This window comes from Cynara cardunculus (assembly GCF_001531365.2).
Source record: "Cynara cardunculus var. scolymus isolate 2C chromosome LG 2, CcrdV1, whole genome shotgun sequence".
Lineage (NCBI taxonomy): Eukaryota > Viridiplantae > Streptophyta > Magnoliopsida > Asterales > Asteraceae > Cynara > Cynara cardunculus.
The window spans coordinates 13,930,077-13,954,228 of NC_037529.1; the positions used below are offsets into that span (position 1 = coordinate 13,930,077).

General features: G+C 34.8%; 1 protein-coding gene across 2 annotated transcripts; it reads left to right on the top strand.

Annotated features, from left to right (window-relative positions):
- Window positions 1-12,521: 12,521 nt before the first annotated feature.
- LOC112506631 (probable plastidic glucose transporter 2) lies at window positions 12,522-23,758 on the top strand. Of its 2 annotated transcripts, XM_025110815.1 has the most exons (14): window positions 12,522-12,719; window positions 16,240-16,389; window positions 17,729-17,840; window positions 18,141-18,208; window positions 18,293-18,425; window positions 19,761-19,860; window positions 19,951-20,063; window positions 20,172-20,265; window positions 20,653-20,806; window positions 20,957-21,100; window positions 21,200-21,273; window positions 22,165-22,253; window positions 23,191-23,305; window positions 23,481-23,758. In XM_025110815.1, exons 2-14 carry the CDS (start codon window positions 16,299-16,301, stop codon window positions 23,670-23,672), a joined length of 1,479 nt encoding a protein of 492 aa, XP_024966583.1. In that variant the 5' UTR covers window positions 12,522-12,719; window positions 16,240-16,298; the 3' UTR covers window positions 23,673-23,758. The 2 variants fall into 2 exon arrangements, with proteins under 2 accessions (XP_024966583.1, XP_024966584.1); XM_025110816.1 differs by lacking the exon at window positions 16,240-16,389 and having other exon boundaries at window positions 12,558-12,719.
- Window positions 23,759-24,152: the final 394 nt, after the last annotated feature.

Consider the following 24,152-nt stretch of genomic DNA (forward strand, 5'->3'; position numbering starts at 1 on the left):
CTGGAACTGAAATTACAGATACATAAATACATCGAAAGGAAAAAGGGATTATCAACAAATCAATGAGAGAGAGGATCAACATCATTGTTTCGCTGATTTGTAAATATTCATCAATGACATCTGTGCTTACATCGTATGCCAGCATACATATTGCAATTGTACACTTTTGAATAGGTGATAAACTTTATCTAACGGTGCAATCAGGATGACTCTGGAAGAAATGATCTATCAATTTTACACATTTCAACCATGCGAAGAAATTGTTGTCTCCTCATTCGAAATGTACACTGAATATATCTTCATTGTATGTCGGATTTTCAGAGAAATAATATGTGTGTAGACGTTGATCTCCATCTTCACGGCTACTATGCATAGATGTTCTTGACTTCTTTATACCTACAAATGATGAAACTTGATTTTGTGATTCATTGTATTGAGGCTTAAGATTGCATGTGTCATCAGTAAACCATTCAAAATAAACTTAATATCAACTTCCTTGTATAAGAAAATGTATATACCCAAGTGAATTGTGAAAAATCATGAAATTACCATTCAAATTGTGAAAGAAAGAAAATCATGTAAAAACCATGGAAAATGTGAAGAGGAACAAGGTTTGTCAATCTGAAGATATGGGATCGAAGAGGAATAAAAATACAGAAGATGGTCATTACAATTCATCATCTTCAAATGTTAACACACCAATTCTTGAGGAGGTGTCAACTCCTTCTCGCCCATAAGGAAGGAAAGCCTCGAACGATAAAGGTAAAAAAGAACCTTCATCAACAGGTTGTATCGAAAACGAACAAGTGACAATGTTACAACGACTCAATATTGAAAAAGGAAAAAAAATACAGGCGATGAGAGAATTCAATGCATCATTTGTGAAAACAGAAAACGAAAGAATAAACAGAGAAAATCAAAAAATGATCAAGAAACTGATGGAAATGGATCCCATAATAATGACCGAACCACAAAGGAGATTGTACAAATATTAAATTCAAGAACTTTTAAATGAACGATAATTTATTTTATATGTGTTAAGTTTGTATTTTTATTGTGTAATATATTTTATTGTATTGCAATATAAATTATATTTTGCATTTTTTAATATCGTTAATGACATCAACGTTAAGAAAATGGAATATAAAGTTAAATTTATGATCAAAATCTCATTTAATAAATTATTCATACATTTTTACAGTATACCCCACAATACATCAAAAAACATAATGTAACATAAAACAATTTCTTATATTATTCACTGTCACATCAATAAAAACAAAAGTACTGATGTGATATTGACAATTCCCGATAACCAATTATTTATTGAGAAATCATACTCATAACACCATAATTTTTTAATAATAAATCCTTAAAAGAAAATTCACAAGAAAACCTTATATTGGATGGTTTCATAACAACTAATGGTGTTTTTTTCATTCCATTGGATGTAAATTTGTGATATAATATTTTTATTTTATATAAATTGTATCAAAATAATACATTTTTCTACGTTAAGAGAATTATTTAGAAGTTCTAATTTATGAAATGTATTGTCTCTGATGGATTTAAGACATTGACTATGTTTGATAAATTAACTAATAAACTAATAATTAATTAATTGTTGGTAATAAATTAATTGTTGCCTGATAACCAGTCAGGTTTGATAAAGAGAACAGTTGATAAACTAAATTATATCGTAAATAACCTATAGTAACTTTTTGAAAATTTAAATGGAAGTTATTTTTAAAAAGCCACATTTGTTAAAGAAACCACCAACCACATACAATAGACACTTCCAAAGCAACTATTCTCCAAGATGCAAAACCCAGAAAATAGAAGACAAAAAACGTTAACACCAAAGGAAAGAAACCTACAAAAAAAAAGGCAAAAACACTTACATCCAACAAAACAATGCGCTACAACCAAACAAGACCAGAAGCCATAAGACCATGCTCCAATGAACCGACTTGAGACCCACAGATTGGACGAAATTAAGCCGAGACAGGACCATCCAAAACTCTAGCAAAAAAACCAGACCACAGCGAACGGAAAAACAGACGAACTAGAGAAGAAACAAAGCCACCCATAACTCGAGCAAAAACATAACTAAAAGGAGCAAAAACAACCTCATGAATTGCAGCACCAATCCATCCACGATGTGTTAAAACCTGTTAAATAGTTAGTTGTCCATTGACATTGACAATAACTGAATATTGAAGGCTAAGTAGCATTGAGAAGGTTGCATTAGAAAACGCCACTTTATTTCAATGACCCTAAATAACATACATAAAAATCCACAAAATCGCCTGTCATAACCTTTTTGTATAAGTAGAGAACAAGGGATGATCACAAGGCTAAAGGATGTCCTCGTTCAAGCCCGCATTGAAGCGGCCTAAACCCCACCACCTGAAAAAGATTTTCCATATCTTCAAGACTTCCTTGTGATGATTAGTAGTCTCAATTTCATCCCCACACAATGGATATGAAGAAGAATAAAAATCAATACCAACATTGTCATAGCATCGAGCACACCAAGACCCTATTGAGTCTTAAATGCCACATAAAGATACAAACTTTCCTTGAAATCAACTTGCTCCAAATTGTTTCAAAATCATGATTTTATCACCCAAAAAAACACCTGTCAATCCCCTCCTTGAGCTCTTTAACTGAGAAAACTCCATCCTCACGAAAGAACCATACCGAATTGTCTCTCTCATTTCTGATCAGACTAACATTTTGAATCAAACTTGCAACCTCTTGCACATCGCTTAAAAATCACCTCTAAAAGACTTATTCCACACGCAATTCAAATGTCACCTACTATCCCTCCGCACCACCATGTCCTTCACCCATCGCCTCTGTAACACCCGATATTTTATGATGTAATTAATTAGATTTTGACCAATTATTTAGTTTGTATTCTAGTTTCTATGTTTGTGGTTTAAACCTTATGAATTAGACCTTGAATCAGGACTATGAATAAGGCATTTCAAGCCTCTGCATGGATCATGTGACCCTTGTGCCGCACCCCTTGCATCGCGTGGCTAAGGTCACATTTCTTGTGTACCGTAAGTGGGGAGTTTTGGGGTTCTACGACACTTGTGACCATGAACCTTGCACTGTGAGCCACGATCACATTTTTGGTACCATAGGTATAATTAGGAACACGAGCGGACCTTATGCCATGACCCTAGAGTCGCATTGCAGGGTCGCATTTTGACTACAGGTCATTTAAGTCATAATTTCATATATTTTCTCCACTCTACTCTCTCTCTCATTTCATTTAAAACTCTTAGGAAACCCTAGGTCTGATATTTTGAGTATTCAAGGAGCATTTATTAGCAACTAACATCAAGGTACAAGGATTTGGGTTGGAGGATCAAGATCTGCTCATCCTTCTCCTCTTTTTGCTAGGTTTTTTGTTTTTTTTTTCAAAACCTAACTTGTGAGTTCATCCTAAATTTTCTTGATGTATTTTAGTTTCCTAAAACATTCCTCTTGAAATGTTTTACATGTTTGTAGATTTGACCAGTTTTGAGTATTTTGGGATATTTGGGGAAACCCTTTTTACTAGAAAATGATGGAACTTCAAGAAAGTATTATAAAAGTGTGTTTTAGGCACGTAGATGTTATTTTGGAACTTGAACCTCATGATTTATGTTATTCTTGACATTTACATATTTGGAGGCATATTATGGGAAATAGTTATATTTTGGAAAAAGGAGTATTATTACCTGAAAATAAGATGATTATTGAACCTGTGAACTCTTGAAAAAGATGATGAGAATGATATTGTTTATTGGGAATTATGATAACGTTGCCCTATTTGGTGAATCTTGTGATGAAATGATTTTACGAGGACATTTGAATGACAAAAACTATATTTGTAATTATAGTTGGTTGCTTTAATGTTGTGTAACATGTTAGACTGTAATGCAATTGATCCATTGACATGGAAGTCTTTTTTTAATAGCATGAAGCAGTAGGAGGAAGCTAGTGCCACTGATAGGCCATGAGCACGCTAATCGAACGACATGGCTCCATAGCCTGTAGCTTGAGTAAGGTGGAGGTGTTTTGTATTTGCATACGTGATCAATGAAACTGCTTTATAAAGTTTCTCATAATCGAAGGGAGAGAAATGAGATAAGGGTTGATCTTTAAAACAATAAACCCAATTCTATGCCCGATTCTTATTTAGAATAGGATAGTCTTCCATTTGCAACTAGAAATAGACATTGGGTCATCGAGGGCAGTTTAGTACGGACTCTTGGAGTCGGATAATAGCAATTGACTACATGGTGTAATTTCTAGTGAATGGGTATAACTAAGGGGTTGTTTACCAAATGCTTACTCGGGTAAGCGTTCACCAAGTCACATTACCTTACGGCCTTATGTTGGGTTTTAGTTGTGCTTAATTGTTGTATTCAAGTGTTTCTCTTTTGTAAAATTTGTCTTTAATGCTTTGTAGATATAAATAGTATTTCCTTTGTAATTTTTAGTGAGTTGAACTCATTTGTCTATTATCTAAACATAAAATAGTTCAGATTAGTATGTTGTTATTTATCTTCTATATCTTCGGGTTGTAAATGTTACACTATTTCACTTCTTAGGTGATTTTATGTTTATAGGCTTCATTTCTTTATTGATTTTTGGTTTAAATTTACTCTTATTTTAGGGCTGTTACAACCTCTTTGTCCTAATTTTCGGAATTTCTCACGAAGTTTAAAGTTCTCCAACCACCCATCCCTCCAAATTAACTGGAAAAGTATAAGGGGCGTGTTTCAAATGAAAGAAACCATTCATACTTATTGAAACACCAAAGTAGTTTTTTAAATAACTATCTTTATAATTAACCAAAATGAATTTCTTTTAATAAGCTCAAAATTAGTTTATAAACTTAGGACATAATATAAGAAACAAAATGTGAATTCTAATAAATATTAAATTTTATTATTCATGATGCCTTATTGTAATGTCAAAAAAAAGTTCATGAAATTAGATTCACCAAAATAGGAGTGAAAATAAAATATGTTCAATTTTCCTTTTTCATTTTTTTTAATTTCAAAATATAATTTATTTTAAAGTTTGAGTAAAATGTATCTTTGTTGAAATAATTAGAGGATATACTTTTGATTATAACCTCATTTGAGATTTTCATGGATTGCCATTTTATTTTATTTTTATAAATGATAAATCGTAGAGCAGATTCCATGATTGGTTCGTAGTTTATCGACTCTAATGGATTAGTTCGTAGGAGTGAAAAAGTAATGAAACGGGCCCCTTTGTTTGCATTTTGTGATGGATAGAGTCTCTCTTGCTAACAATTATAGGATTGATCGTCAAGTGACCCATGTACATTTCATGTGTGGTTTTTATTTTATTTTTATCTTTTTAACCCTTTTATTTGACTTTGTAATTATCTATTTACTTTTCCAGTTTTTCTTCGTTTTGGTTTTGTTTCTTGAAGATTACGGATCTTGTTTCTTATCAAAATCAAGAATATCTATATTCGGTCAGTATATAAGGAGTTGTTTGGTTCAGGTCGGGGAATGAAAATATGAGTAAATGGTTGAGAACGAAAATAGGAATGAATTTTCATTCCACCGTTTAACTTGAAATGGAAATTTGGACTTTTGAGAAAATGAACTTATTATATTAATATAAAATCAAACAGTTTCTTTTATTTCCATTCACATTAATTAGTGCTTAAACTTTAACAAACACCCCTAGGAATGGCAACGGGCCGGGTTCGGGCCGGGTATTGGTATCCCCGTCCCCGAAACCGATAGCTAAAACCGTCCCCGTAACCGTCCCGATCCCCGTCTTATCAGGGATCCCCATCGGGTCCCCGCGGTTTCCCCGATCCCCGTTGGGGAACCCGTTAAGGGTAAAAATTCTCTTTTTCATCGTTGGTTATAACCGAACCCGAACCCGAAACCGATATGAAAAAAATTACAATATGTTAATTTTCACAATTAAAAGTAAATTACTATTTTTTAAAGATCTAAGTTTAAATGTCTCAAACATAATTGAACCAATTACAAACAATGTATTAGATTACAATATAAAACTAAACAAAAATTCAAACATCATACAACTAAAATCATGGTTTTTGACAAATAAACTAGACTTTTCGTAAACTTTATTTGGGTTGTTGAGGTAAAGTGGATAATTTTTTTTTTAAATTTTAATGTTACTTTTTTTAAAGATATTATATATATATATATATATATATATGTATGTATATAAATTAAAAAATATATATATATATACATATCGGGCCGGGCCGGGCCGGTGATCACCATCCCCGTCCCCGTTAAAATCCCCGAATTCGTCCCCGATCCCTGTCCCGTCCCCGAACCCGGCCCGAAAGTTTCGGTTTTCGGTTTTCACCGTCGGTTTCGGTTTTTTTTTGCCATCCCTTTACACCCCCCACACTAAAGGATGTACTTATACAAAATTGTAAAGCCTTGATTTTTGGTGCGTATAATTTCTGGTTTTAAATGTATTTTTAACTCTAGAAGAAACCTTAATTGATACCTTGAAGTGGTTAGGCTCGGGGCAAGTGCAAACCGTCACCGTGATCACTACAAGTAGTAAAAGTGGTAGTATACCAAGATCATTTTGTAACATCCAAGGCTAGCAATATCAGATATTGTCCGCTTTGTCCACGTATTTGGACTCACGATTTTAAAACACATTTAATAGAGAAGGTAACAAGATCATTTTGTAACATCCAAGGCTAGCAATATCATATATTGTCCGCTTTGTCCACGCATTTGGACTCACGCTTTTAAAACACATTTAATAGAGAAGGTAACAAGCCCCTTATAAGGCAACCTTTGTTCCTCTCCCAACCAATGTCGGGTCTTACAATCACCCCTTTGGGAGCCGAGTGTCCTCGTTGGCACACCAGTCCGATTCCCGACTCTAATGCCATCTGTAACATCACAAGCCAACCATATCAGATATCGTTCGCTTTGTCCACACGCCTCAACTCACGGTTTTACAACACATCTAATAGAAGAGGTATCAAGCCCCTTATAAGGCAACATTTGTTGCCCTCCCCAACCAATGTGGGATGTTACACATTTCCCCAACGACTAGACTAATGAGATTCTGAGATTTTGATGAACTTTTTGTGCAAATTTCAGTTGTGAGAAAAATCAATGATTTTGTTGGCGAAAATGCTTTTAGAAATGAAGGAAACTATTAATTAAAAGATGGGTATTGGTGTAAATTTCCCTTAAGACAAGGGTAGTGACATATTGGTTAGAGCCTTATTAAAACGTCCATAAAGATTCTGATTTCTCAAAAGTGAATCTTTACAAACAATGCCCACAAAATCCTCATAAAGTCACAGTATTGTTGATTCTAAACTTGTCGATTTAACTAAGTTGATTTAATGATTCATAGTTCTATTAGTATGAAAATTTATGCTCAAAACCCTATGTAGTGTAGATAATTAACCAAAAACTCGTATCTTTACACAATTTATCAAAGACTTTCTTAAATCTTTGTGCATCACTCAAGTCGTATTTCGAATCCGTCCATCTTTGGATCTAGTGTAAAACCCAAAAATTTTGAGGAATAAATAATTTTTATTTTTATTATTATTCTTTTCATGTTTGAATTATATATATATATATATATATATAGGTTGGTTATTATACAACTCTTGACATTTGTGCAACCAATACAACTCAATCTCAACCGTCCATTTCATTTGATGAATATGTGATTTCATAGAAGTTTTGATTGTTTCATAATATAAAGTATTAATCATAATTAATGAACTCTATTCATATTCCATAAATATTCAAATCATAATAWATGAACTCCCATCATTTCTATAAATATCTCAATTAATTGGGTTGYAAGAGTTGTACAAATACACAAGGTTGTAAAAGAAATATACCTTATATATATATTAAATAAATAAACAAATTAAAAGAATTTTGAAAATCGGATTAACTGTGAAGAAAAAACTCAAAATATAGGTGAAAAGTATAAATTAGGCCAAAACATTGATAGTTAAAGGGTTATGTCAGATGTTAATAAGTCCAAACCAGAAGGACTTGTTTTATAAATATGTCAGTAACTGAAATTTGAAAGGGATTGAATGATGTCGAGCTTTGAGGCCTCTTGTTGGCTTGCTTAGTCAACCAATAAGCCAACAAAATTACATAGTTAACTAGTTCAACGTCCTTCCCTACATTTTTGGTTCAAGAAAACCAGTTTCGTCGAGTTTGGAAAGAGAAATCGGAGGTCGAAGTTCGTAGTCCAAAAGCTCCGTTTTTCGGTTATTGGAGGTAACATGCGCGACTAAAATTCATGTTCTTTATATAGTTAGCTTTCTTTTTAAGTCCTCCATGGAACCCTAGTAGCTTTATGTTCCAGATTTCGTGTTTTATGGTTCGATTTTGAGATTTAAAGTTTCGTTCGGTTTAGTTTAAAATTAAAACTTTAAGTAAGAAAATGGAACTCAAACTTGACGAATAATTGTGTTTTTATGTCAAAATGTTGGTAAAAATATTACTAAGGTTTTGGTACCAAAAGGATCAATTTTGAGCTCAAAAAACCACAAAAAGTGCAGCCATGGAGCTCCTGTTTTTGGGTTGTGACCGGGTCGGATCTGAGCAAATCAATGGAGCCGACCGTCAAAAATTAAAATAGATATCTACTAGGAAACAAGCTAGAACCCATGAACTCTACTTGGTAGGGCATGTCTTGACCAACCCCGTTACCAAGTTACTTTATGCTAATTAAGATTAGAAATTTTATATATTAATAAAATTCTATTATGACCTCTAGAGTCTAGAAAATTAGATTTAACATCTATAACTTTCTTAAATCCATAAAGTTTCCTTGATTTATAAAATTACCAAAACACCCATAAAATTAAAGAGTGTATTTCGAGCAATACATAATCATTTTGCTTCATAAAAATACCGTCAATGTTGGGATTAACTACTTTAACTATGTAATTATTTGAGGATAATTAGAATGAATCATTTAAATAATTAGATGGCTTTTGTTAATGAGATTAAAACGTAACATTTGAGTTACATATATATATATATATATATATATTTGAACACTTTATTTATAAAAAATTATTTTATGGAGTCATAAAATGATTAATTGACCATGTGAGATGTTACTCGGGTTATAAATTTATTATGACGTTTTAACTCGAAATAGGTAATTATTAACCTATCTATTATGTAATAGATAACTTAATAATCATGTTTATGATGTCCTTTTAAGATCTATAGGTAGATGAGATATCTTATGTCGGAACTGGGGGTTCCTATAATTTTAATTGATGTGAGAAACGTTCTTAAGGTTAGTTGACCAAGGTTGACTTTTATGTTGGCTTTTGGAGAAGTTAATCATTAATGCACTATTCCATACTATAAATTGTAGGTTACCGGCCAACACTTTCGTTAAGCAACCTACGTTGTCAGGTGAGTCTTCATGATATTTCACTGGAATGTATACCTAAGTACAAATTTATTTTAGCATAACATGAGATAATATGTACGTATGCATGATATTTCACTTACATACATGTTACGATATACTTTACATGTATGTTATTTTGTGAACAGTTGCATGCTATGTTTAATCAGTTTTTGAATAACTCTAGCATGCTATTTCGTATTAAAGTCTTATGATTAGAGGGTGGACATTTGACTAGTAAGTCATGACCATCATAAAACACGACTTAGATAAGTGGGTGCTCAATTTGTTGGATTGTGATAAATTTCGAAAACCAAAACATAAACAGCGGAAGCAAACAAAATCGAAAAACACAACCTTCTAGAGATTTGGTTACAATTCGATACAAGTAATGAAACAAATATATAGGGTGATTAGAAATACTTTTTAGATGGAAGTGAAGAACCCAATAGCAGGATCCTCTTTATCGTGTTCACACCCCAAAGCTTCTATCACTTGTAAACAGCAGGAAATCACCTTTCTCTATCTTGCAATCCCAAAAGCACCGCACTTTATATTGATAATATGTATGTGCTTTTTAGTTTTCAGACCACACCCTTAAGGAGAGAGTGTGGGTGCCGTTTTCTAGAGGAGAGAAGAGGAAGAGCTCAAATGAAAATTAGATTTAGGGTTTAAGGATAACATCTTTCTATAAGGCCTAATCCAACTAAAATCTAACCATATTAGATCAAGGCCCAATCTTAATTAAGCCCAAATAGGTTTAGACTAATAATCAATTAGTCCCTCTGGCTCTAGTAATTAATTAACCCTCTTAATTAATTATCCATTAAACCCTTAAATATTATTCTTGCTTTTACATTGATAAAACTTTGTGTGCGACCCAATAGGCCCTCATGCATTTAAGTATATCAATATTTTGTTGTGTTTATGGGTATATCTCCAACACGATTAAGATTGACATATCAACCCAGGGTGTGTTTGTGACTAAATGATCCATACCCGACTAAACATTATATGAGATCTCTTCTTTTAGTGTTTCAAATATATTTTTGTAAAAGTTGGGACTTTTATTATAAAGCATGCATATATGTCTGATATATATGTCAAGATATGATTTTATTCACGCAAACCATGAACTCAGTGACCTTTATAAGCTGACTATAATATTGTATCTCCAGGGCCAAGTAGTTCGAGGTTGGATAAAGACAAATGACACGCTTAAAAAGTTGCCTATTATCATTTTATATTTAGTCTTTTGTCTAGACATTTATATGTCGATCATTTGTAACTTAACCTGGTATAGGACGAGTTAGAACTTAAGTTAATTTTTGGTTGATTCAAAGATTTCCGCTGTAAACATTTTAAACGGTTTCAATTTAGCTGTCATTTTGGAGTATTTATTTAGGAATTCGTTTTAGATTACAGTAATGTTTTTCATGGTAAAGAAAAAAAATGAGGGCGTTACATGTAGGATTAGCCATCATTTGTAACATTTCAAAGTGATCGACTTGTCTGCGTTGAGTTAAAAACTTCGACTAAGTGACCAAGTCTAAGAATTAGCAATCTTAACAACAAGTGTTGCCTACTAGTCTTAAGTTCGGCTCACACTGACACCCAAAGAGGTGTTTTAACTCGTAATAAAAATAGAGAACATGATACAAGTAAAGAAATATTTAAGAAATGTTTACATTAAAATATAACTTGAAATTATCGTCACAGTAGTAAGACGGTGTACAAAAATTCAAATGCATGAAATTATACAGACGAAGTAAACTAAATACTGAAAAATAAGGGGGTGTTTGAGATTGCTTATTTGAAACAAGTTATGTTTTTCTAGAAAAGTCTTTATCAACTTATTATAAGTTAGAATGATTTAACTTTTTCAAAAACTCTTTATTACCGGTTTGGCACCGGTATAAACTATTTATCTAAACACTCAAAAGTACTTATTACCGGTGTCACACCTGAATAAGTCACTAAGTTGTTTTTATAAGCAATCTCAAACACCTCCTAAATGCTTCTCTTCCTACTCCAGATCTCTTAGAGTCTGCTGAATGTTTGTGAATACGGATGACTCTGATGCTTCCTCAAGGCTCCAATTTATAGGGGTTCTTAACTCAAATAGTCTTTTGTAAAAGAAAAACTATAAAATTGCCTAGAAATAAATTTATCCATTTAGCACTTTGGAAGGGTTAACGGAGCTTCACGTAACAGTGTTAAGTACAACGACCAATTTGTTATAAAAAACATAAAATAAGAACGAGTGGTATACTTAATACATTTTAGAATCTAAGGAACCATTAAACGAGAATCTTACTTGATAAAAGACATAACAAAAACCGATAAACTTACCTAACAAGTGAGTGAAGAAAACTTTTAACCGTTTAGCACTTATTGAATAGGAGATGTTTATCAATGATTTATTTTAATAACAAAAAAATTTACCAGATGAGATAAATGAAGATAATGAATCTTAGCAATATTAACTTAGGATTTAATAAAGATGGCTAAATCCAAAATCTAATAACACAATAGACCATTTATTCAAGGGTCCTTGACTTAATTGACCATTTCACACATACAAATTGATCTTCTAACCATTTCTTTTCCTAGTTAATCTAAATGTGACTACTTCCGCAATATATAGCCGATGGGCTGTTTACTTGCAGCTTAATTAGACTTATTGGTCTATCTGGCTTATTCGCACAACTCATTTGGGTTGTTTACTAACGGCTTATCAGTACAGAATATGACTTAATTGCACAGATATAAATCGTGTGTTGTCCCCGTTCAGCCACAAAAATGACACCCCTACCCCTTATTTAAAGCATCGCCTCCTTCCCATATGAGACACCTTATTTTCGGCCTCTTTATGATTTTTTGTTTTGATGTTCAAATAATTAATATTGAAGACAAATCGATCATTTATGTTATTCTGATCGCATATTCAGATAAAAAAAAAAAAACAACAATAATCATTTATCCGTATTTACAGCCGACAACCGACAAATACATAGCCTTCAATATTACAGACACAGCTAGAATGGGAAAAAAAAAATCAAATTAAAATAGATATGTATATGCGACGGCGAGGTTTGCAACTTAACGAGCAATTTGAAATAGGTAGATGCGGGCAACTCGTCCAGAAACTTCTTGAATCTCGTTTCAATTGCCGAGTCTGAACTGAACCAGCGATTTGCTGTATCGGAATTCGTTTCCTTTCACTTCTCGAATGATCAGAAGTGTGTTAGGTAAGCATTTCTGATTTATCGTAATTTGCTTCAAGTATCCATGAATTTGGCCTTTTGTTCTTTCGACACACACATCACATCGAACAGGTGATGTATGAGCATGACACGCTCGTGATTTGATGTTCCAGCGTTTAGATCTGATTTCTGTGTGCCAAGACTACTGAATTTCATCACACCTGCTGAATCTCATCGATTCTATTTGAATCCTGGGCTGACAAGCCCTCAGGAAGAAATGAGAAGAAATAGTAACATGCTCTCATATGGAAACTAGAAATTGCTGAATATGTTTTCACAGGCTTTTATAGGGACATCGTCACTGCTAAACAATAACACTTATAAAGGTCATAGGCATGCTATATATAAGTCTGTATAGGTCTAATAGTTAGGCCTATAGTACATACATTTTGAATGCTTTCGTATGGCTAACTATCAATTTCTTTTAAGGAAAGAAAAATGCTCATGGCAGCTCTTAAAAAGATAGGAGAGGAGTGTGAGTCTGATAGAGCTTTAAGAGAGAGGGACCCCGAGATTACCACTCTGCTAAAGTCCTCTAAGCCTAGTTTTTCGTCTACTTCTTTCATCTCCGCAATCATATACATATTCTTTCTAATAAGAGAAAGCATAGATCTTTAATAAGTTGGCTAYGATTAGTCACTTCGGAAGCCGTTAACCAAAGCATCGGCTTTTGACCGTCAATCTAAAATAAGAAATAGCTTTCATAATATCTTTATAGTAACAGCTAGGAAAGGAAAAAAAATTGCTTAAAACCCTCGCTAATGCTAACCCACGACTAAAACAACCTGTTACTGGAACCAAAAACCATTACTTCCATATAAAAGGACAAATCCCAGCTCTAATTAAATGGTAAGGCAAACACTAAATGAAAGGATAAATCGCAACACTAAAGATCTCCCCCCATTCTTTAGTTGACTTGGGTGATTATTTGGGCCAGATAGCAGGTTTGTTCTTAGGGCGCCAGAGTTGGGGTAAGTCTATCGATTAATTGATGCTAATGGTGCTGGGGTTTTTACCTTTATTTGAAGTCTTATAAAAGAATTTATTAATTATTCGACAGTGACATCTAGGCCTCTTAAGTTTCATTTTTAACCGTGTGCACATTTTGGCTGGTATAAATACATTAATATGCCTTGCCTTAATTAGAACTTGGTGAAGATTTTATTAGAAAAAGCAAAAGACAACCTTTTCTTTTTTGCCAAGAGACAAACATATCATAGTTCATTTACTTAATTCTTCAAACACAATTGTGTCTTGATCACATGCAACCTATAATCACCAGATGACCAAACTGTCGATGCCACAACTCCAAAGAAACCATGACTATCACATCTTGAACAGTTGAACTTCAAAAACATACAAATCTCCAATGTTTTTTTACGCCTGCCAATCATCCTCTTGGTAATTGAATCCTCAATTAAGACGCTGTCATGATGAAAACACACCACCAATCTCTTGTGAAGAGTTAATGTACTAACTGAAACTAGATTGAATTGAAAAGCTGGAATTCATAAAACATTTTTGAACAAGAAGGATGGAACATGCACATCCCCTATCAAATGAATTGATACTTGGTCATGGTTTGGTAGAGTTATCTTTAGGTTGTCAACCCTTCTGCTATTGATAAGCATATTAAGATCGTCCCATATATGTTGTGGGGCTCCTGGATCCACAATCCAAATGCATGATCTATGATCTTCTGAAGTATAAGACGTAGAATAGTGTGTACCTGTTGTGTTTTCAGTTTTTTCAGCCGTAACAATCACCATGTTGACCAAAGTCATGTGACCAGATAGAGCTTCCATCAGCTTTCGACCCTGTATAGAAGAAAAAACTTCGTTTCATCTTTGGTAAATCCAAACCTGGCTGTGTTTTACTGTGATCATCAGATACCACGTTATATGCTTTTGGTTGTGTTTTAAACCCACAGGCAAGGAGGATGCCCATGAATCTTATAACACGTTTCTATAATGTGTCTTGGTCTTTGACAATGAGTGTAGAAGGGTCTATCCTTTTTGATTCCCCGTGTTGACTTATTTGTATAGCTTTGACCTTTGTTCACACTCAAAGCCGTAGATGAATTACCATTATGGTTGCCAACACTCTGTTGTTTTTCTTCTTGCACCAATAAAGAGAAAACTCTGTTCATTGGAGGAATAGGATCCATCATCAGTATTTGTCCACAAATATAAGCGTAAGACTTGTTTAGTCCCATGAAGAAACCCATCACTTGCTCCGTTTGAATAAAAGACTTACACTTACTGCTAGATCATTATGGTCGATAGTTGGACAATTCTTCCCATAATGATTTTAATTTGGTGAAATAAACATTTGGGACTTTTTTCCTTGGGAATGATTCATCAAATCACGTCGAGTCTGAAATATTCTTGGACCATTAGACTGCTTGAAATGATCTATGAGATTTGCCCAAATTTCAACAGCGGTATCTAGAAACATCATACTAGCTGGTATATCATTGGACACTGAGTTCAGTATCCATGATATTGCCATATCATTGGCTTGAGTCCAAGCATTATACCTTTCACCATCAGAGTCAACAGGTCTTGCAAAAGTACCATTGATGAAGCCCAATTTGTTCTTAGCAAACAGAGAAATTGTCATGGATCTGTCCCATGCCATACAATTGTCCCCAGTAAGCAGTTGAGACACTAATGCTAATCCAGGATTGTCCGATTGATGAATAATCAATGGATCATTGTTATTCCTGATTGTTTGGGTCTGTATCAAGCATGTTGATCAAGGAATGAAGAAGATGAACCTGAAATCAAGAAACAATTTCTGAGAAGTAAGCTTTGCTTTGAGGAGACAAAGGCGAACAAAAGTAAGGAGAAAATACATCTGAAGATAAGCATGGGATTGAAGAACCATAGATCTTCAATCACATGGAGACTCAATATCGTAACTCGAATATAGATGTGCCGCCGTGGTGCAGATCTGAGTGAGGAGGAAGAACACTGTCGAAATGGGAACACACCGGAGCAGATTTACAGAAGCGCCGAAGTCCGAAGAAACCATGTTTTGATACCATGTCACAAGAGAGGTTTTTGTATTGATTTATGCAAACGAGATACCAAAAAAGATTTACACATCATACCTATTTGTACTAATCTAACATTCATCTTAACCAATAAGTGGAAGTCCAATAATGCCCTCTATTTATATACTAATCTATTTATGCTAATCTTTATATAATATGGTGCTGCCGGATTTAAATTTGTTATTATTGTCTGTTCCTAATGAGTTGGTCCACGAATAACATTTTATTTTAAAAGTAGATTAGTTTCTAACTATCAGATTTGTCTTTTTGTTGCAATGTAACCCCTATACTTGCTAAAATGCAAAAACAAAGAACCCTATACTAGAAGTGTGATCACTAACTCGAGCATATATATTTTCTTTTAATTTTTAGCAAACACAATGGTTAGTTTGCTTCATGATGGTTACATAACTCATTCACTTCTTGTTTTATTGGTCTTGGTGATAGTTGATCTTAGTGCTTTATAAGTTGGGAAATTTTGGAGGCAAGTTTAAATAGGTTGTGGCATGTTGGCTCACTCCCATGGTTCTTCCTTGATGTACAAGCGCATGCCATCAAGGGACGGTGCAAATCCAGTTGACTTAGAAGATGAGTCAGGTACCCTGTGATTAGTTATTATGTTTGTTCAACTTATATGTATGGATTGCTTTTGCTTGTATAAATGTTGGGGAATTGTGTTTTGTGGTTAGAATAACTTGGACCTTTTCCTAGACCATGGTTGGAAATCACTTCCCAAATACTGTATTCCGCGCCTCTAATGCTTTGGGTTTTCACAAAATCAGTACCGGGATAATCTAGAAAAACCATACACTAAATAAGGCACCGATTTTGTATATATATGTACCCAGATTGCGATATTATGTATTTATAAGAGAGATTGAAGTTACAGCGGTTAAATGGTTGTGACGGTTAATGGACAAGGTCGAAGAGCAGTTACAGCCGAATCTTAATTCTGAAGTATTCAGGTTCACATATTCAGCAATAGGCCAACGTACAGCAATGGCCGATGTTTCAGTGATGGTCGATGTTCAGCAATAAGCCATGTTCAGCAATGGCCATCCCTGGAGACACGTTTAGCGATAGCTGAAGACGAACCAGAGATAGGCGATAGCTGAACACCATCCAGCGATGGCTAGCACGACCAGACCTATCTCTGTTTCAGAGTTTAGGACTTAGTAAATTTCTAAGTCTCTATAAGTTAGATCCCAAAAAGGGGCTCAGCCCCTTGGAACCCCGCCAGGGGCGCTGCTGCTAGGACCCTGCAAAGGGGGCGCGGCCCCCTTGACCCCCCGCTTTATGGCGATTTAAGGTGATAGGGCAACATTTATGAGTGTGCACTCCGTACTCCCTTACTCACTTATGTTTGCCTCATCATCTTAATCGATCTCTTAATAAATCACAACTACACCAAATGGCTGATGACACTAAAATCACCAACATTAAAGCTCATTAAGCAGCTAAGAGGTGCAAACATTTATGCGAGGATAGGTTTTGATTGCTAATCCATGCCAGGGGGCATTTATTGTAACAGCGTTTAGAATTTATAATTAGGATTCCACTACCATTGATGTGCCACCACCATAAAATTCTTGACTGTTATTGCTGTATACTTTGAAAATTGATATTTTAAAATTAAATTTTACGAATTTCAGAACGCTTTTTTCTTTTCAACTTTTTGGTGCCTAGGGTAACAATTTAGATGGCATTAGAGCTGAGAAATGAACTTGAAGTTGGGAAACCATGTGTCTTTGGATGGTTGGAGCTTCTAAATGGCATATAATATGAGAGAAAAGTTTTTTCTGGAGTCATGAATGTGAAAGAAATTAAAAGAAGGCGAGATGCAACTACCAGAATAGATTAATCTAAAATTTCACTTCTTTAATGTTTGTATTTGCAATTAGTGTTTATCGAGCTGAAATCTTGTCTGTTTATATAGGTCTTTTGCAGGATGATATGGTTCAAGAGCTTACTCACCCACCTTTGATAAATTCTCTGCCCCACGTAGTTGTGGCAACCATAGTTTCATTCTTGTTCGGTTACCATCTTGGGTTCGTTCTCAATCTGGATCATCTTTCACAACCCCCTCCCGCTTAAAAAAAAAGAAGAAAAGTTTGAGCATCCTTTTATGGTTGTTGTGTCCATCCATTTTGAAGGAAAGGCCCCTTCTCCCTTCTATAAAAACAAGCATAGTGGAGGCGGCCACCTTTAACTGGACAAATTACAAAATAGAAAGAAAAAGACAGATGCACAGTGCATTCATGAAGTGTGGATATTAGTTTGAAAATATCTATTATAAGTTGCAAAAAATTGAAGTTTGTAATATCTAAACCGTGTTCTTTGATGTGCAGAGTAGTTAACGAACCACTTGAAAGCATATCCTATGATCTGGGTTTCAATGGAAATAGTTTAGCTGAAGGTGTCCTTCCTTTCCTTTTCACAAAATATTCTTCTGCTACTTGTATTAACTAAAACTTATGAGCTTCCGTGCATTGCAAATAAGGTTTTGTGGTCAGTACGTGTCTTGGTGGTGCCTTTATTGGATCTCTATTAAGTGGTTGGATTGCTGATGGAGTTGGCAGGCGTAGGGCTTTTCAGTTGTGTGCTATGCCTATGGTTGTTGGTGCTGCCTGTAGGTAATAGTTGATTGCATAAAGCCACTTTTACATGTTCGTTTCCTTAGTCTTATTATCCTCGTCTCTCTGAGCTGTGATTTGCAGCTAGCTTTTTAAGGTTGACTCAAGTTATCATCTTTAAGGGGCTGTTTACCAAACGCTTACCCGGGTAAGCGCTTACGAAGTAACATTACCTCACTGGATGAATATAGTAAGGACCAAGAATCTTACCCGGTAAGAACGAGACAAGGATTAAGAGTCTTACCCGGTAAGCGAGGAGGACGACTCTTACCACGGTAAGCGCTTACCGGGTAAATTATTGTATACTATGTCGTTTTGGTGGACTAAAATCTTACCCGGTAAGTACATAATAGTGTTCAATTTTACCAGTAAGCACTTACTGGGTAAATGTTTGATAAACGGTCCCTAAAGTCTTCACCGTTAAAATTTATTAATGTTCTCCACTATTTTTGTCTATTTATCTCTAGCACTCAACCTCTGTATATCAAAATTCTCTGTTCTGCATGCTAGAAGAAAACAAACCATTCCTTTTGCTATAATAATAGAAGATCTATTGTGTCATCAACTACGCTGAGACAGAGATTGGATTATACATTGCTTACCCTTTTGAAGGTGAATCCTCTTCATGAGATTACCGAGGCAAATATAGCTTTTGCACATTTTTGTTTACCCATGAACAGGATGAATGCATTTCAATTGGAAAAGAACCACTAGATATGTTTTAGCATGCTAGAATAAAAGAATCATGCCGTTTGTTATCATAATATCATAATAAAAGATCTATTGTGTCGTCAACTAGAGTTACTGTGACATAGATTCTATTATAGATTGCTTTGTCTTTTGAAGGTGAATTCCCTTCATCAGATTGCTGAGGCAAATAGAGCTATAGTTTGTCCATGAACATCTATACACCCCGACTGGAAAAAACCAAGAGAAATATAAAGAATCGTTGTGCACCTACAGTAAGCGATAATTGGGCATTGATATATGGCTCCAGAACAGTAATGGGTTACTGAGAATGTACAGCACATGGTTGGTGTAGCTGAGGATTTACTCTCAGCCAAAGAGGGATTATCCTGCTGTTGTCTGGACCCTTGGAGAGCTCTAGAAGTCATGTATCATCTATATTATCGTCATCATTTAAATATCTGAAACAGTGATGGAAGCACATGCCAAATAAGTTAAAAACTATAACAAATGCAATTGGGTTGGTTGTTTCTTATAAATCAACTGTGGTTTGTATTACTCCAAGCCACAAAACCATTATTTGTTTGATTTATTTGCTTGATATTCCATCTGTATTTTTTATTTAGATGCTCATGAATGCTTTTTCAGTGCGACAACCAGCAATTTGGGAGGGATGCTACTAGGAAGGTTTTTGGTTGGGATCGGGTTGGGTATTGGACCTTCTGTTGCATCTCTCTATATCACAGAGGTGAACTAGCTATTACTTCTTGCCATACTCACAAGTGTATCTTGAAAAATGCTACTCTCTTATCTTTTCCTTTCTTGGGATCCCTAGCAGGTTTCTCCTCCTTCTGTGCGGGGTACTTATGGAAGCTTCATTCAAATTTCAACGTGCTTAGGATTACTAGGATCTCTTTTGATAGGAATTCCTGTTAAAAGTATTCCAGGCTGGTAAGGAAAGGGTTCGATGCACCTGCACTGAAGCTTCATTATGATTCCTCTTTCTTAGACAAATGTAATTGTTAACTTCAGATTCATCATGCTAGCATATGTTCTCAGGTGGCGTATGTGCTTTTGGCTATCTACTATTCCAGCCATTGTACTGGCTATCGCTATGATGTTCTGTGCTGAAAGTCCCCATTGGCTCTGCAAGGTTTGCTGTGATATTTACTGCTATTTTCTTGAGAATTACTTACCTATGTAAAACCACATTAGTTTCTTGCCTACCCTTACTTTCCCACTTTCCCTTGGCCACCATATTAACTTTGTCCCTTATGGACCCATTATCTCAAGGTCCTTCTTCCCCTCTTGTAGTTCCTCTGCAGGATGCAGTAATGTTGTATTATGCTAATGTCTCTCATTGCTGTTAGAAATATTTGCCGATATCTGTTTCTTCCATGTAGAGGACTTTATGCTTGTATTGATGTGTTTCATATGTTGGCTGACATACCAAGTTCCCATAGATGAAACAACTCGTATAGTACAAATCTACTATGCACTCATGCTTCTAAATACCAAAGCTTCCTCATATGCTTGATAGAGTGGAAGAAATGCTGAAGCTGAGGTTGAGTTCCGGAAGCTCTTAGGAGCTGCACATGTCAGATCTGCAATGGCAGAGCTGTTGAAGTCCAACAGAGGGGATGAAAACGATACTGTTACGATTTCAGAACTTCTTTGTGGGCGCCATTCTAGAGGTAACTGAATTCGAGGGCATACCCTAGAGTTTGTCTTTTTTAGCATACATCTATCCCCTCTATTTAGTTTTCCGCTGGGCATAGTACTTGACTTTCCTCTCACTCTAGCCCTCTGCAAAATGCTTTGCTATTCACTTGCTCCTTTTGCAGTTGTTTTTATTGGATCAACCCTATTTGCTTTACAACAGCTATCTGGCATAAATGCTGTATTTTATTTCTCTTCAACTGTATTTAGAAGCGTGGGAGTTTCACCAAACCTTGCCAACGCCTTTGTGGGGATTGTGAACTTATTGGGTAATCAGCACTTTCTCACATTTGATCCATTGTTGCAATGAGAACCCACTATCAAGCAAACACACCTTTATTTCAACTGATATGTTGATGCTTTTTCAGGATCTATAATCGCATTACTTCTGATGGATAAACTTGGGAGGAGGGTCCTTCTTCTGTGGAGCTTCTTTGGCATGGTAATTTTATAAAATCTAGTTGTCGAGAAGCTAGAACTTTGCGTTATTGACATCATTACCTGCACAATGTTATCTGAATGTTAGAGTATAGCCTGCTATACCACCGTCCCAACATAAGTGTCCACATTTTTATTTTAGTTTGTCCCAAAATAAGTGTCCACTTTCAAAAGTATATGTCTACTTTCCCATTCTATCCTTAATTATGAGATGGAGAAAATTTCCCTCTCTATTATTAAGGGTAAAATTGTCTTTTACTTGATAAAAAGTGTAATAATTACAGATTCTTAAAACTTTGTGCCATTTTCATTGTGGACATTTATTTTGGGACGGAGGGAGTATTATTTTCTGCTTTAGGTTATGCAGTTTTCAACCCAAGATTAAGCATCTTAATTCGCCTACCCCCACAAAAGAAGACCTGAACATGTGAGAATCTGAGAATGATATGAGAACAGAAAATTGTATTTAATGTGTGGGTCACAACCTATCTCGGCTTCTGTGCGAGTAGAGGAATTCACATTTATGTGCTTCATGCACAAGTAAATTTTTTCTAGCATACATGTGCTAACTTTGCTTTCATATGTAGTATCATCGTAAATGAAGTGGCTATTAACGCTTAACAATGTGAAATTAAGATAAAAATTGTTTATACTATTTGGCCATGTTCCACTGTTCAATTACTTTTTAGTTACAGTAACCCATTACAGATTATGTAATACATGTTTCTTCACGGACCGAAATTAATCAGTACATCTCCATTTTTAGCATACTATTTCGAATAAATAACTTGTACCCTCCATGCATCATTAATTGTTACTGGCATTCACTAGTATATAGTATGCTCTATTAAATATGCTATTCTCTAAAGTTTGCCTTTTTTTGTTGTTGTCATAGGCCATATCTACAGTTTTCCAAGTAGTTGCAGCAGGTCTGTTTGCATCAACTTCTGGAGCTCTATACCTGTCTGTCGGTGGCATGCTAATGTAAGTTCCCTCGTGGCTTTTGCAATCATCTATCATACTCTTTTTAGGATGCTAAGAGAAAAAGATGGAGGTTCTATATGACTTCTACATTGCCTTTTTCTCGGCATTCAGTGGCGTAAGTGAAATTGACCCATGGAAAGACACATTACCGTCCACTTAACGTAGGTGTATTTTTCTGAATTAAGGTTCCATGAGTCACTGATCTGCGTCTTGCATTGCGCCCTTTCAATCCTTTAAAGGAGCTTAAAAATGACTTGTTATGGATAATTATCTCCCAATGTATCAACTCGATAAAAGTAACCTATGAATAAGAGAAAATTCCAGCCATCAAATATCTTACAGAAATTGCTTTTTCTTTGATGGAAGACCTCTACCATATATGATGAATACTGATCGAACGCTTGGATTTTTCTATTGAATTTTGCATCTTACATAAATGAGGAATTGTTATTTTCTTTGAGAAGTTCCATCTTTTAAGGTGCTGTTGATGCGTGGGACAAGATGAGGCAGTGCAGAACAAAAACTTCTTGTCCCACATTTGACATGACATTAGACCGGGACATGATAGGACAACAGTGAGTGGGACAAAAAAAGGTGGAACAAAAATTAGGGAGATAGAGTCAAGATGTGTAAATTACTAAATCACCCACGTCAAATTAGAACCCTAAAACCTTCCACAATTCTTTCACCCGTTTACCTCACTCTCACTTATCCAGTCTAATCCTGTCTGCGCACCTAACATAATACCAATTTCTGGTGGTAATGAGAAGTAGAGAAAGGAAATCGTATCGAGTAAATGTGTTTTCTTAGATTTGCATCAGTTACGTATTTATAGTTTAGCAACTTAACCTACTATGTAAGAAACTGGTAATCAAAGTAAAAAAAACATAACCAGCATTCTAACTGGTGGTTGAAAGAGCATGATTGAATGGTGTAGGTTTGTGTTTTCATTTGCTGTTGGAGCTGGTCCTGTGCCTGGTCTGTTGCTATCAGAAATCTTTCCAAGCCGAATAAGAGCAAAAGCAATGGCCTTTTGTATGTCAGTTCATTGGGTACGTAATTAAATTCCTCCTGATTTATTAAAACTAAAAGAATTCCATTTAAGCATCTCATTGCTTTAGTTGATGTACACATATACAGAAGCTACTCGACAAAGGGTCCAATTATTATATGGTTTCATATCGTATGGTTATGCATATTTACTTATAAATCTTGAATCTTTTGTAGGTGTTCAATTTCATAGTAGGGTTATTGTTTCTGCGTCTGCTGGAGGTAATGGGCCCACAATTGTTGTACACAATGTTTGGTGCGATTTGCTTGAACGGTGTGATGTTTGTAAAGAAACACATAATGGAAACGAAAGGGAAGTCGCTTCAAGAAATCGAGATTGCCCTTTTACCGCAAGAATACAACATTTGAAAATTTTGATTATTCATGTATGAATTATATAACAGCTAGTATTTCTTTACTACTTGGTGTTTCGATCTTCCACACTGCATAAGGATTTCCTTTAGAAATTGAATACACTCAAAAGACTCCTTATCGCAAACATATCAACCTCAAATTATATATATATATATATATATATATATATATATATATATATATATATATAGGCGGAGGTTCAAACGAGAACCCCAGTGATTTACGAAAACGCAAGAACAACTAAATAACCACAAACTTTTTTTAATTAATAAATTAACTTTTATTATATATAAATAATTTAATAAGGATAGTAATATAATTAAGTAATTTTTATAAATTTTATTTTATTTTAATTAACCATGTTTATCTTCACGTTTCCACGTCTTCTTCTCCTTCATTGATCACGTCTTCTTCTCCTTCATTCATGCGTATCCAAATCACACCCATATCACACCAAATCGGTAGTCGATTTTT

Coding starts and splice junctions, on each gene's coding strand:
- LOC112506631 (XM_025110815.1), top strand. CDS start 16,299: ATGTTGGCTCACTCCCATGGTTCTTCCTTGATGTACAAGCGCATGCCA. Junction 20,807..20,956: donor TTGTGGGCGCCATTCTAGAG/GTAACTGAATTC, acceptor CTCCTTTTGCAG/TTGTTTTTATTGGATCAACC. Junction 23,306..23,480: donor TTTGTATGTCAGTTCATTGG/GTACGTAATTAA, acceptor AATCTTTTGTAG/GTGTTCAATTTCATAGTAGG.